Below are 13,431 nucleotides of genomic sequence, written 5' to 3'. Positions count from 1 at the left end.
CTGCTGGTGGTTTGGCACTAGAGGGGCGTTCTCTAGCGTCCGAGGAGGGTATAGAAAGTCGTGGACTCCTACAATCATGCCCTGTGGCGTGTTTGTAAAACTTAACGTCAACATGACTTATTAGTGTTATGAAAATGTCTAGTACTCAGCTCTTATAGTTTACATTTTAATCTTCAGCATTGCTCCGTGAAACCAACTCTGTCCCCGAGGCCGAATTAATCTCAACATACTATTTGTTTTCTTACAACAGTTAATACGCTGTTTAAGTATTTGCTTGTGTTACGTTTTCTTCTTTTCCCCTCTGCTCGCCCACGGCGCACTGGATTCTAAGTTCTAAAACACAGAGACCGGGTCTGTGATTCTTGTTTTAGCCCTGACACCGAGCGCAGATGTTCAATACTTTTTCTATTGGAGTCGGGGAAAGGGAGATGGGAGAATAGAATAGAGCATCATAGCTCTATTCTCCCGCTTTATCTTTTTTCAGTCACCCTTAGAATTTTGCATATATGGTCAGCATTGCCCAAAATGGTCCCCGCCACCCCCCCCCCCACTTTTCTGCCCGGGAGCTCCTATTAATCTTTAAAAACACAGCTCAGAGATCTCTACCATTTAATCTTTCTTCCTTATCTCTGCAGTAATTCCTTCCACGGTATCTCTAAGTGTCTGTAGGTGATTCTGTAACTTACATTGCATTGTAATATATTGTTTACTTCAAAGTTTTTCCTTTCACTGTAAGTTTCAGAGTGCAGGACACCCCACTCCCAGTACGGTGTGTGGCAGATAGTTAAAATAAAAACATTAGAATTTTAGAATCCACATCCCTGCAAGCGGTTTTGATAAATTGATTTCGAGTTGAAGAAAATTTATCTTTAGAAGTCTCTTACGAAGGAATTTAAGATAAAGGACTCCTAGTAGTTCTACTTTCCACGGAGATTTCTAGTATCACCCCATCTAGTATTGGGGTGAACTGAATATGTTGAAATTGGTAGTAAAGGCCCAGGACAAAACGTTGACCAGAGGAGTAAGACCCTGGAGAGGTCAACAGTTTTTCTCTCACTGCCACCCGTCCCTTTTTTTCTTTCCAGACTGACTGTTCCAAGACTGGCTGACTCGGGGGGTTTGGAGGGGCTGGAAAAAATTTAGCCTGGGAAACGGCTGCTATCATTTAATAGCCCTCAGGCGGGGCAGTACCCAACCTGGAGGTGGGAGAGCCCTGCGAGCGGCCGGCGACTGTACGACCTCCGGGGCGGCAGGGGGCGCCTCCGGCCGCGCGGCCTTCCCCCGAGGCCCGGAGGGGCGGGGCCGCGCTCGGCCGTTGGCTGAGGGCGGGCGGAGGGTCGGCTTAAGAGGCGGAGCCCGCGCCAGGCGGCCACCGCCACCAGTTGGGATTGCCTAGGTCCTCGCTAGAGCGCTGTGCGTCTCCCAGGACGCGAGCCCACTCTCCCCAGTAAGCGTTCGCTGGCCGCGGGTGGGGAGCCGGCCTGGCGGGGTGTGGCGGGAGGGGCTGTCCCGGGGCGGGGGTAGGGTACGATCATGCCTACGGGCGGCGGTCTCGCGGCGGCCGGGCTGACGGCGGTGTCAGGGTTACGGGGGTTCCCTGTGGGGGGAGGTCTCGTGGCCGCCGGACTAGGGGCAGTGTCCGAGTTATGGGGTTGGGGTTGGGGTATTGTGGCTGCTGGGCCGGGGACGGTGTCCAGGGTCCGGGTGGGGGTCCCGCAGCAGCCCGGCTTGGGGCAGTGCCTGGTTCCCGGGGGCGGGTTTACCTATGGATGGGGGTCTCGCGGCTGCGGGGCAGGCCCTGAGGCGGTGCCCTGGTTACGCGGTCTTGACTCCCGGGGCCGTAGCCGCCTTGGGTGCCGTAGAGACCTGGTTGGTTGCCTGACAACGCGTTGACGCTTTCTAGCGAGGCCGCCACCTACAGCGCGCAGACTAGTGGTGCCTTCGCTGCCCAACAGCCGGTCTCCGCTGTTAACCGTAAGCCTTCCGAGCATCTTTCCTCTTCCTTGGTGCTGGTTAAGGGTTAACGTTTACTGGCTTGTGCGCCAGGCGCGGATCCCAGCGCTTTGCTTTGCAGGTGAAATTGGTTTAATCACCCAGTCCTATGAACTCTGTGCTGTTTTCCTTTTTCCACCTGGCTTCTCGAGCTAGAACCTCTTGTAACTGCCTTGATTTTAGGATTGTTATCTGGGTTTTGAATTCAGTTTTCAGTGTTAGCCGTGGGTCTCATCTTTTGGAAGAGAGTGGCTCTCAAGATTATAGGGTTAAGATATTTAGCTTGGATTTCTGGGAAGACTGAATTCTGAAGTAAACCACCACCCAGTTTACAGACACGTCGGAAAATGCAAGAGCCTACCAGCAACCAACATGAGTTTGTAAAAAGACAGTTATCCTCAGAGAGGTTCTATTTTAAGTGAGAGAATGGCTTGTCATGTTGACAAGCAAAAAGGAATCCCATGGCAACCAGTAAGATGCTGATTTTTTTTCTTGCATGTCATTCTTCTCTCTAGGAGGACACTAATTTTTCTGGTGGTCAAATATCTGCTGAAATGCTTACCAGAGATGCAATTTGGGGTCTCCTGCAGTACAGATGACCTTCTGGAAGGTAGCAGGTGGTTTTAGATAGGGTGATTTGAAACAGGATACTTTCATTACAGTTTTTCTCAAGTGAACTTTTCAGATAAATGCGATTTAACTGTTACAAACTTTGAGCAGATTTCAGATTACCTTTTTAACATCATTCTGACTTACGTTCCGATTGCTTTCCTGAGTGGGACACAAAGGTGTTTGAGCAAGTGTTGTGACAATTTTGTGTTACCCAAAGGCTATCTAATGTATGCTACTCTTTGGTCACCTTTTATGATGTGTACTTAACAGGTGCTACCAGACTGAATCATGCTTTTTTATACAGGCATACCTCAGATATTGTGAGTTTTGTTCCAGACCATTGCAATAAAACCAGTTGTAATCTTTTTGCTGGTGGAGGGTTTTGCCTTCAATTTGTTAAAAATGCAGCATCTGTGAAGTGCAGTAAAGCAAAGTGTGCCCACGAGGTGTGCCCGGATTCACACTCTGTATCCTAACTCCCACCTCCCTCTTCCCCCTTAGCAATATGGCGTTTAGTTGTTAGCAACTTTTAGGAGTAGTTGTCAAAATTTGGGTGTGCCCATGGAAATAAGTCTCTCCTGTGGTTCTCATCAGCCAGGTGAAAAAGACTGAGCACCTTGTATTTGGTAGAAAGATCTCTGGATCGGTGGGAAATGAGAAAGGTTGCCCTGGTTCACCTCACCTCGCCCTCTTTCTTCTAAGGCTCTTTCCCAGGCTCCTCCCCGCACTGCACCCCCATATTTTATCACTCTGCTATTCTGTCATCTGTCCTGCTTTCCCATACTAGGCTCTCTTTTGCTAGGCAACCTCTTCTCTTATAGTATTAATCATTTTAAAAACTGCTAAACGTTTTTTTCTAGCCTGGGCTCTATTCTGAATTCCGGACATATTTAAAATTGTTTTCTTGATACAATAAAGATTCCACTGGATCTTTATAGGTACCTCACATCGAATCCCTAAGCTCCCATCTGGCAAGGCTGTGAGCCACTGTGGCAGGGGTATTATTGTGTTCAAATTCTAGGGCAAGGATCATCTTATACTTTTTTCCTCCCTAGCATCTAGAACAAAGCCCTGATTTAGGAGGGCAGTTACTTTCCATTGCTCATGCTTCCGTAGTGGAAGGGGCATGTGCACTTCACTCGAAAGGGGGAAAGGATGGCAGCAACATTTTCCCCTTTCTTTGTGATTGATGAAATTGGGGGAAGGAATCAGGCATACTCAGTTATTTCTGGGGCCTCGCTGCTTTTTATATTTGCCTAGGCTTAGCAGCATGAGTATGTTCTGGTCTGCCTATATTTTTATCTGTATGATAAGCATCAAGGGCCTAAGTTTAAGATTTAGCGATGTTGGATTATGATAAGCAAGTATCTGTTGGTGATTTAAATCCCAGTGTACTTCGGAGGCTTTTTCAAAGGTGAGTGCTGATGTATACAAAAACTAAGAAATTACAACAAGAATTAATCAAACAGCTGTGATTTATTGATTTCTAAGTGTCAGGTGGTCCATACATTTTATATGCATCATTTCGTTTTTTCTTGATGACAACTCTGGAGTAGATATTTCTGTTTGACAGATGAAGAAACTGACGCATCGAGAGGTTAAGGAACATATTTGAGGTTAATCACATACAGTTAATAGTGATGGAATTGGATTTTAAATCCAGGTCTTTCAGTTAAACTTTTCCTGAAAACTCTTTATCATCTATGTTCTATGTACACATCTACTGGGAAAAACAAACAAACCCCGGTAATACCTTGAAAAAAGTGGTGAGTAATTTTACGTTGTAAAGGAAAATGAAGAATCCTATTTAGGTTTCTTTCAGCTGATGTTTTTTGGACCTTAATTTTTGAATTATAAATATGCTTACTCTATTTTGTACTTAGGCTGTGCACATTAACTCAGTCTCTGATTCACTAAGTAATTCTTGAATAATTTTGTAGTTGAAATTGTTTTACGTAAGTTGTCACATGCTTTTAAGAGTAAGAAAGAGAAAAGTGGCCATGACAGCTAGAAGCTGCCAAGACTTTGGTGTTGCTAGGTGCTGGCCTGAGACAACTGCTTAGGCTTGGTGTTCTTCTGTGGAAGATAAACAGTTGCACAGAACATCAACATCAGATGGGCCTGCTTTGTGTCCATGATGGATCAAGAGAAAAACAATACTACTCCATGTCGTGTCCAAACAGATAAGACATGAATGTTGTCCAAGCCAAAAAATGCCAAACATCCCCTTTAATATGAGTGACTGCTGCCTCCACCAGTTACAGCTTTAGCCTCACCCTGTAGATCAGATTTTACTAAACTGTCCAATCATAGAATTACCCTCATTTCCTGGTAGCATTCAGCCCTGAGCAACGCTCCACCTCCTCCGAATCACCTGACACAAGTACAAATCCTGTAAGTTTTTTCTAACATCCTCTTACTAAAATACTCCAGAGTTCCCCTTGGTGGGCATCAGGGATGCATCTCTTGATGCCGTGATTAAGAAACCCATCTAGTTTAACTACGGTAGTGTTCCTGGTGGTCTTTGTCTGGAGGACATTGCCAGGAGAAAGCTTGGTAGTATCTTTGACTCTTCAGTTTAATAGTAGAATATATTCTAATCAGATTAGATAGTAGAACAAAATTAGAAATGATTAAACATAAACTTATATCTGATAAATCTCATGGTTTAGCTTCGGCATATATTAACTCACTACCATTGTTTAAAAGTGTGTTTTGTTATGGTTACTGTTGTGTAAAATCAGTTCTAGAATTTCTAATTGATGCTAAATTATTATAGTAAAGGGAAATTGAAGTATCCATAAATTCAAGAGGAGACATCTTTCAAAGTCTGGTTAAACAACCAAATGAACATGTTAAATTAATAATTTTTAACAGAATTATGTGGAGGCCTTAGACAGTTCAGAGTGGAAGAGACTTGTTACTTTTTTTTTTTTTAGATTAATGACTTTTTGGCTTAAATTCTGTATAAAATTCTATAGCAAAATATATGTATTATGTATGAGTATATTATCACATTATCTTTTATATCTATCAGACATAAAATAATTTGGAAAATTAGGGGATTTTAATAAATGATTTCTTAAAACATGAAAATGATTGTTTGCTGTTGAGCTGTTTTTAATTTTTACTTGGAAAAATCTTTTGAGATAAATAGCAAATTAAAAATGGCTAAACCATACTAACTTTTGTTGATTTGGAATATATTTTGTTAAAGCCATAGTTTAAAATCAGTATTCTTTATGGAAGTAAATAGAATGAAGTTCGTATTATGTACCACTTAATTGATACAAGTTTCAACATATTTCTTTTAGGTAAAGCTTGCTTTTCTACAGCTTTACAAATTATCATTATTCCACAAACATTACTTTCAGTGGGTTTTTAAAATTTAACTCTTGCCTTAGATATTGCTGATTGGTTCTTTCTCGTATCTCTTTTTCTCCACAAATTATGTTGACTTGGTTTTCATTATATCGTTCTTCTAATTACTTCTCCTTTGTATTTTTTCTAGCTTCTATTCTTCAGTCATCTCCTCAAGTGAATGTTGCCTAGCATTTACGTTCTGGGTCATTTCTTTTTTCCCCCTTCTGTGCTCTTTACCATAGATTCAACTATTATCTTTCAAATAGTTAACTCGTAAATAAACATTTCTAATGTGGTCCACTTCCTGGAATTTGAGTCTTGAACTTCTAACCATCTGCTGGAAATTTCCATTAGCTTCTCTTACTAGCTCTGAGTTAGCATATCTAAACCAAACCTTTCGAAACCTGCCAGCTTCTTCTAACATTTCTGCCCAGGATTCCCAATTTTACTAGGATGTGAAATTTTGGTCATCAGTGGCTCCTTTCTTGCCACATAACCAATTCGTCACTAAGTTTCACGGATTTTTGAAAAATGTATTTTTAAAAAAGTTCTCTGAGGAAAGGATAGTCTTTTCCAAAAAATGGTGCTGGAATAACTATCCACACTGAACCTTGATGACCCTTACCTTATGCCATTTGCAAAACTTAACTTTAAATGCATCATAGACTTAGACATAAGAGAGAGAACTATAAAAGTTGTAAAAGAAACATAGAAGAAAGTATTTGTGATCTTGGGCAAGGCAAGAATTTCTTCCATATGACACAAAAAGCATGAATGATTAAAAATTGATGAAAAATGGATAAATTGGACTTCATAAAAATGAAAAACTTTTGCTCTTAAGAAGACATCGTCATGCAGATGTTTATAGTAGCTTTATTTATAATTACCAAAACCTGGAAACAACCAACATGTCCTTTAGTAGGTGAAGGAATGGATAAATAAACTGTGGTCCATCCAGACAATGGAATATTATTCAGCACCGAAAAGAAATGAGTTATCAAGCTATGAAAAGACAATGAAAAGCCTTAGTAATGCAAAGAAGCCAACACTGTATGGTAACAACTGTATGACATTCTGGAAAAGGCAAAAAACTATGGCGACAGTGAGAAGAGCAGTGGTTGCAAGGGGTTAGAGGGGAGGTGAGGATAAATAAGTGGAGCATAGGGGACTTTTAGGGCAGTGAAACTACTTTGTATGATTCTACAATGGTGGATAGATGTCATTATACATATGTCTAAACCCATAGAATATCATCTTATGTAAACTGGACTTTGGGTGATAATGATGTGTCTATGTGGGTTCATTGATTGTAGCAAATGTACCACTCTGAGGGGGAGGTTGATAACTGGGGAGTCTGAGCAGGGAGTATATGGTTAATCTGTACCTTCCCTTCAGTTTTGCTGTAAACTTAAAACTGCTCTAAAAGTCTTAAAAAAGAGGGCATTATCAGGAAAACTTAAAAAAACAAACCCCAGCCTGGGAGAAAATATCTACAAATCATGCTTGATAAAGGACTTGTATCTATTATGTATATGTAAAAAAATCTTACAGCTCAATAATAAATGGGAAGATGATTTGAAGACATTTTGCCAACGGTTACATACTGGGGGTGCCAAAAAAAATATACACAAATGGACTCTGGTCAGTGTTGGTCAAGCAGTGGTTAGCCATCTCAGAAGTTTCTGGACGCTGATGGTAACCACTTTGAGCACCTCTTGTAATTACAGAAGTCAGACGGGACTTGTATTCATCTTTTGGTATCAGTATGAATTGAGTATTACAATTTTAATATAGTTTTCTTTTCTTAGAATGTGTATACATTTTTTTGGGCCTCTCTACAGACGGCAAGCACAAGGAAAGATGCTCGACATCATAGTCAGTAGAGAAATGCAAGGGAAAGCCACAGTGAGACACTACTACACACCCTACAGAATGACTTAGATCAAGAAGACCAAATAACCAAGCATTGGTGAGGATGTGTAGAAATTGCAACCCTTACTCGAGGGTTTATCCATTTTTCATCAATTTTTAATCAATGGTTTGTGCTTTTTGTGTCTTATATAAGAAATTTTTGCCTAGCCCAGGATCACAAATATTTTTTCTATGTTTTCTATTAGAAGTTGTATAATTTTCTCTCTTACATCTAAGTCTATGATCTGTTTTGAGTTAATTTTTGCAATACTGCTGGTTGGAATGTAAATGGTACAGCCACTTTACACTTGAAATAGCTTTAGCAGTTCCTCAGAATGTTAAACATAGAGTTACAGATGACTCAGCAGTTCCACTCCAAGGTATGTATCGAAAAGAATTGAAAACATATGTCCCCACGAAAACCTGTATACGAATGTTCATAGCAGAATTATTCATAAATAGGCAAAATGGTAACAACCCAAACGTCCAGAAATGGGTGAATAGATAAACAAAATGTGGTATTTCCATACAATGAAATACTACTTAGCAATAAAAAAACTACTTATTGATAGACGCAACTACAGGGATGAATCTCAGAAACTTTACGTTAAGTGAAAGAAGACAGACACAAAAGACCACATATTGTTTGACTTATATAATAAAATTTGCAGATTAGGCAAAACTATGGAGACAGAAAACAGATTGATGGTTGCCTGAATTGGGGGTGTTGGGAGTGAGGATTGACTACAACAGGGCATGAGAGAACTTTTGGGGTGATGGAAGCATTGTTAGTAGTGATTGTGGTGACAATTGCACAACTCTATGAATTTACTAAGACTTAAGAAACTGTTTACAAAATGAGTGAATTTTATGGTATATAAGTTATTCCTCAATAGAAACAACAGCTCATCGGTTTAAAAACAATTCCAGGGCTTACTGAAAACAGGAATTTGTGAATTCAGACTGATAAATTGGTAAATACGGATGAAGGAAGGGGTCTTAGAATAAAATGGTTAAGTGCTAACTGGTAAATAAATATGCAGGAAGTGATGGACTTGGAAAATTAGCATTTTGCAGCCATCTAAAATCAAAGAGTGGATTAGTTTAGCATCACCTATTGATGCTAAATCTCAGACATTTTGATCAGGAGCAGTATATTTGCATCGTCTGAAAATATCTCCTCACAGACCGCTTACTAGTTGCAAGGGAAAAGTAGTGCAAAAATTAGACAACGTCTTGACCAGGTGATCAGAACTATCATCACTAATAAAGGGCACGTGGACATCGTGTGTCTCTGATTGTTGACACTTTGAGAAGGACACATCCCATCTAAGTATTTCTCCTGGGAATGTGTAACCTGAATTTAATCATGGAGAAATATCAGGCAAACCTTAAATGAAGACTATTCTATGAAAAAAGGTGGAGGATGGCGGTGAGTGGGCTGTATTAAAAAATAACAGTGTTGTACAGTGGAAGGTTGTGGAAATGTTCCAAATGAAAGAAGGCTAAAGAACCTTTTCCTGTGGGAGCCACTGGGTTGAGAGGAGTGTGGCCGTCTCCTGTCCCCACCATGGCGTGTATTCGTTCACTGACATCGGTATACTCCGAAAAGGGGGAGTCATCTGGCAAAAATGTTACTTTGCCTGCTCTGTTCACAGCTCCCATTCAATCAGATACTGTGAACTCTGTTCACACCAACTTGCATGAGAACAATAGACAGCCCTGTGCTGTCAGTGGATTAGCAAGTCATCAAGCCAGTGCTGAGCCGTGGGTCCTGGCAGAGCTGTGGCTCGAATTTCCAGAGTTCAGGCCACGGTGCTTTTGGCAAAATGTGTCGTGGGGCCCGCATGTTTGCACCAGCTCAAGCTGTGGATACCTCAGAGTGAACACAGAAGCGATATGCCATCTGCTCTGCCCTGGCGGGCTCGGCCAACGATGGTCGTGTCTAAATCCATCATATTGAGCAAGTTCCTGAACTTCTTTGGTGGTTGAAGATACAGTTGAAGGTTGAAGAAGACCAAGGAGGCTGATTTGCTTCTTAAGAAGCTTAAGGCCTAGAATGATATCAAAAAGGTCTGTGCCTCTCAGCGAATGAGAGCTGGCAAGGGCAGAATGAGAAACTGTCATGATATCCAGTGCAGGGGACCTTGTGTCATCTATAACGAGGACAACGGCATCATCAAAGCCTTCGGAAACAGCCGTGGAACTACTCTGCTTAATCTAAGCAAACTGAGTATTTTGAAACTTATCCTGGTGGGCCATGTGGGCCGTGTCTGCATTCAGACCAAAAGTGCTTTCTGGAAGTTAGAAAGTCTGTATGGCACTCGGTGTAAAGCTGCCTTCCTCAAGAGTAGATACAACCTTCCCACACACAACATGCGCAATACAGACCTGAACAGAATCTTGAAAAGCCCGGATGTCCAAAGAACCCCCGAGCACCACGCAAGAAAATTCGTTGCAGAGTCCTGAAGAAGAATCCACTAAAAAACCTGAGAATCACGTTGAATCTAAACCCACATGGAAAGACCATGTGCCGGAACGCCAGTCTTCACCAGGCAGCTCTGGGTGGATAAAGCAGCAGCAGCGCAAGAAGTCAAAGCCTATGAGAAGAGGGTTCCCGGCAAGAGGCCAGCGGCCGGGAAGAAAGGAAAGAAGGCTGGTAATGTTACGAAGCAGAATAAGCTTTTGGTGGGGGGAAAAAAACGCTACAGCTCCCAAGAAACCAGCAGCTGAGAAGCCTGCAGAAAAGAAACCCGCCACAGAAGAAAAGCCTGAGGCATAAACTTAAATTTGTTTTTCTGTAAAAGTCCAGTCATTTTGCACAGCTAATTTTGAATAAAAACCTGATCAAAGAAACATGGGAAAAAAGGCTAAAGAGACACAATAAAATGCAGTACCTAACCTAGAATGGATCCTGAACTGGAGAGAGAGAAAAAGGACAGTATTAGGTCAGGTGACAACACTGGAACATGGAGAGTAGATTAAAAAAATCAGTGTTACTGAAGTTGATAATTGTATTGAAGTTATATAAGAGAATAATAATCTAGTTCTTAATTCACACTGAAACATTTAGGGGTAAAGGGCCATGATATATGTAATTTACCCTTCTGAATAATTTTAGAGACAGTTGTGTGTATAAAGAGAGAACTTGTGTGAATACCGTAAGAAAGGGTAAGTGATGCAAAATCTTAACAGTGGGGAATAGGTAAAAAGTATACAGCTGTTCTTTGTATTATTCTTATCGTAACTTTTTTGTAAGTTCAAAATTACCTTCAAATAGTTTTAAAAAACTTTTAAAGAGGTGCTTTGGCTTAAGGTTCAAAGTTGTTTTTTTTGGGGGGGCGGTGTGTGGGGGTTGGATGGATGTTGGTGGCTGTTTCCTATTTATTTCTTTTTAGATATTTTAAAGTATGTTATAGGTTTTTTGGAGGGAGTTGGGAGAGAAAGCAGGCAGACATATTTCACTCAATCTTGTTTGAAGTTCTCAATTTGATAAATGAGATTGAATACTAAATGGCGACTAGGACTGCATATTAATAGTTAGTCTAAACTAGTCTTATATAGCTATAGCTGTGCTTATTGAGTTGGGTTTTTTGGTTTTTTTCCCTAGTATCTGCAAAATGGCTCATAATTTGGATGAATTTATTGAAGAGCAAAAAGCCAAATTGGCCAAAGACAAGGCAGAATTGGAAAGGGATCCACCATACATGGAAATGAAGGTAAAGTTAATCGTTTTCTTCCAACAAAAGTTTGTTAAAATTGTTTCTGAAGATTAGTCCCATGTAAATGCAAAACATCCTCTTCAGGTGAGAAGCCTCAGTTTCCTGCTTTAGTTTGCCTGTGCTGGCGTTCTGCCTCTGAGGGCCTGGCTCTGGACAAGATTTCAGTGATTCTGCAGGCAGTTTTTCTTCTGTGGAGTTTTATCTCACACTTTCTCCTCTTTTATTAGAGTTTTAATTAGTACTTTATGTGGTTCATAAAATGATTAGGAGACGAGCCTTAGTACAAGGGACTTTCAGAATAGAAACAGAATAGATATAAAAGCAAGTTCTTATATTCTGTGTGGAAAAGTTCAATTTTTTAATGAATCATTATTTAAATTTTTGTTTGAAACCTACAAAAGTGAATTTATTAGAATAGTTTCTTTTATTTTGTACACTTGTTTTTCAGAATATAAATTTATTAAAATGTTTCTGAAAGCAGTGTCTGGAAAAGCTTTCTTAAACTTTTCTGTTTTTGGTGAAAGAGTGATTTGTCTACTTGGCAAATATTTATTGAGACTGCTAAGTACTGTGCTCGGCTCTGAGAATACAGCACTAATCTAGACAGAAGTCACCCCTACTCTCATGGCTCAGTTTATGTAATGAGATACAGGATGTGGATTAATCTGTGCCATGTGGTCCACTATAATGACAGTAACCATATATATTGGTTTGCCCAAGACAGTCCTGGTTTACCTGTTGTCCCAGTCTCATCTGGTTTAGCATTTGTCCAGGACAAAGGTATCCTGGTTAAGATGATAAATAACATGGGCACCCCAATATAAAGGGACTTCCATAGCTAACATTTATTGTGTGCTAAATATGGATGAGGCATAGTCTTACGGTTCCAGTGACATTGCAAATGAATCTGTGAGACAAGTGCTGTTATTATTGTCGTTTTCCAAATGAGTGAACTGTGGCATGGGGAAGTTGCATTACCTAAATGCGACTAAAGTGATAGAGTTAGTAGAACTGGGCTTTGATCCCTGGCAACCTAAATCCAATGCTTGTTCTCTTAACCACCATACTCGGTTGTCTTCCTTCCATGATACCTGCCATGTACAAGGAGTTGTGCCAAGGACTTTACATGTATTATCTCATTTAATCATAATATTTCTGGCAAGTAGATGGTATTTTTTGTTTCACAGATCAAGAAAGAAAGTGAGGCTTACAGCGGTGAAGTAATTTGTCCAGATACACACACTGGTGGGTCAGGGTTGGAACCTTCATGCGTCCAGCTCCAAAGTCCATGCTCTTCACCACTCTCCAGTACTTAGAACTAGCTTACAGTGTTTGCAAAGAGTTATTACATTGCTTTAAATACAGCTGTGTTCTAATTTCTAATATTAAATAGTACATAAACAGTAATCTTAAAGTCTCTAAGTTCAAGTATCACCCGCTCAGTGAAGCCTGTGGTCTCTCCCCCATTGTTTTTGGGCCTCTTATCCTGCTCTATATTTTCCATAGCCCTTCTCTATCACTCTCTACATATTACATAAATTACATATTATGTTTATTGTTTCCACAGTAGTTTATAAGCTCCATGATGGCAGAGATTCTTGTATGTTTTTTTCACTCATGTATTTCCAATGCCGGGGACAGTGCCTGGTAGGAGCTCAGTGAATATTTGTTGATGAGTGAATGAGCTAAATATTAGAACAATTATTGTAGTATTAAATACCTTTGGTTAATTCCTCAAACCTTACATGTAAATTTCTTCTATGACATTCTGTGTAATTTTGTCAAGTTGTTTAATAAAAGTACTGAGATGAAGTGTATATTTTATAGACGT

At 40.5% G+C, this 13,431-nt stretch overlaps 1 protein-coding gene across 11 annotated transcripts in view; it reads left to right on the top strand.

The window, feature by feature from the left end:
• Nucleotides 1–1,329: 1,329 nt before the first annotated feature.
• Nucleotides 1,330–13,431, top strand: part of CSPP1 (centrosome and spindle pole associated protein 1) — a 107,075-nt gene continuing 94,973 nt past the window's right edge. For 4 of the 11 annotated variants that reach the window (XM_033126719.1, XM_033126711.1, XM_033126718.1 and 1 more), the window contains exons 1-2: nt 3,911–4,018; nt 11,489–11,597. In XM_033126719.1, the coding sequence (XP_032982610.1) occupies nt 3,948–4,018; nt 11,489–11,597 (180 nt within the window). In that variant the 5' untranslated portion in view covers nt 3,911–3,947. Of the gene's footprint in view, nt 1,448–1,927; nt 2,075–2,516; nt 2,603–3,909; nt 4,019–7,828; nt 7,937–11,488; nt 11,598–13,431 lie in introns of those variants that run through there. The other 7 variants (XM_033126708.1, XM_033126717.1, XM_033126712.1 and 4 more) reach the window with 6 other exon arrangements.

The sequence above is a fragment of the Rhinolophus ferrumequinum genome, chromosome 14 (assembly GCF_004115265.2).
Source record: "Rhinolophus ferrumequinum isolate MPI-CBG mRhiFer1 chromosome 14, mRhiFer1_v1.p, whole genome shotgun sequence".
Classification (NCBI taxonomy): domain Eukaryota; kingdom Metazoa; phylum Chordata; class Mammalia; order Chiroptera; family Rhinolophidae; genus Rhinolophus; species Rhinolophus ferrumequinum.
Note: the sequence above shows the minus strand (reverse complement) of the source record. Positions and strands in the feature narration are given on the sequence as shown.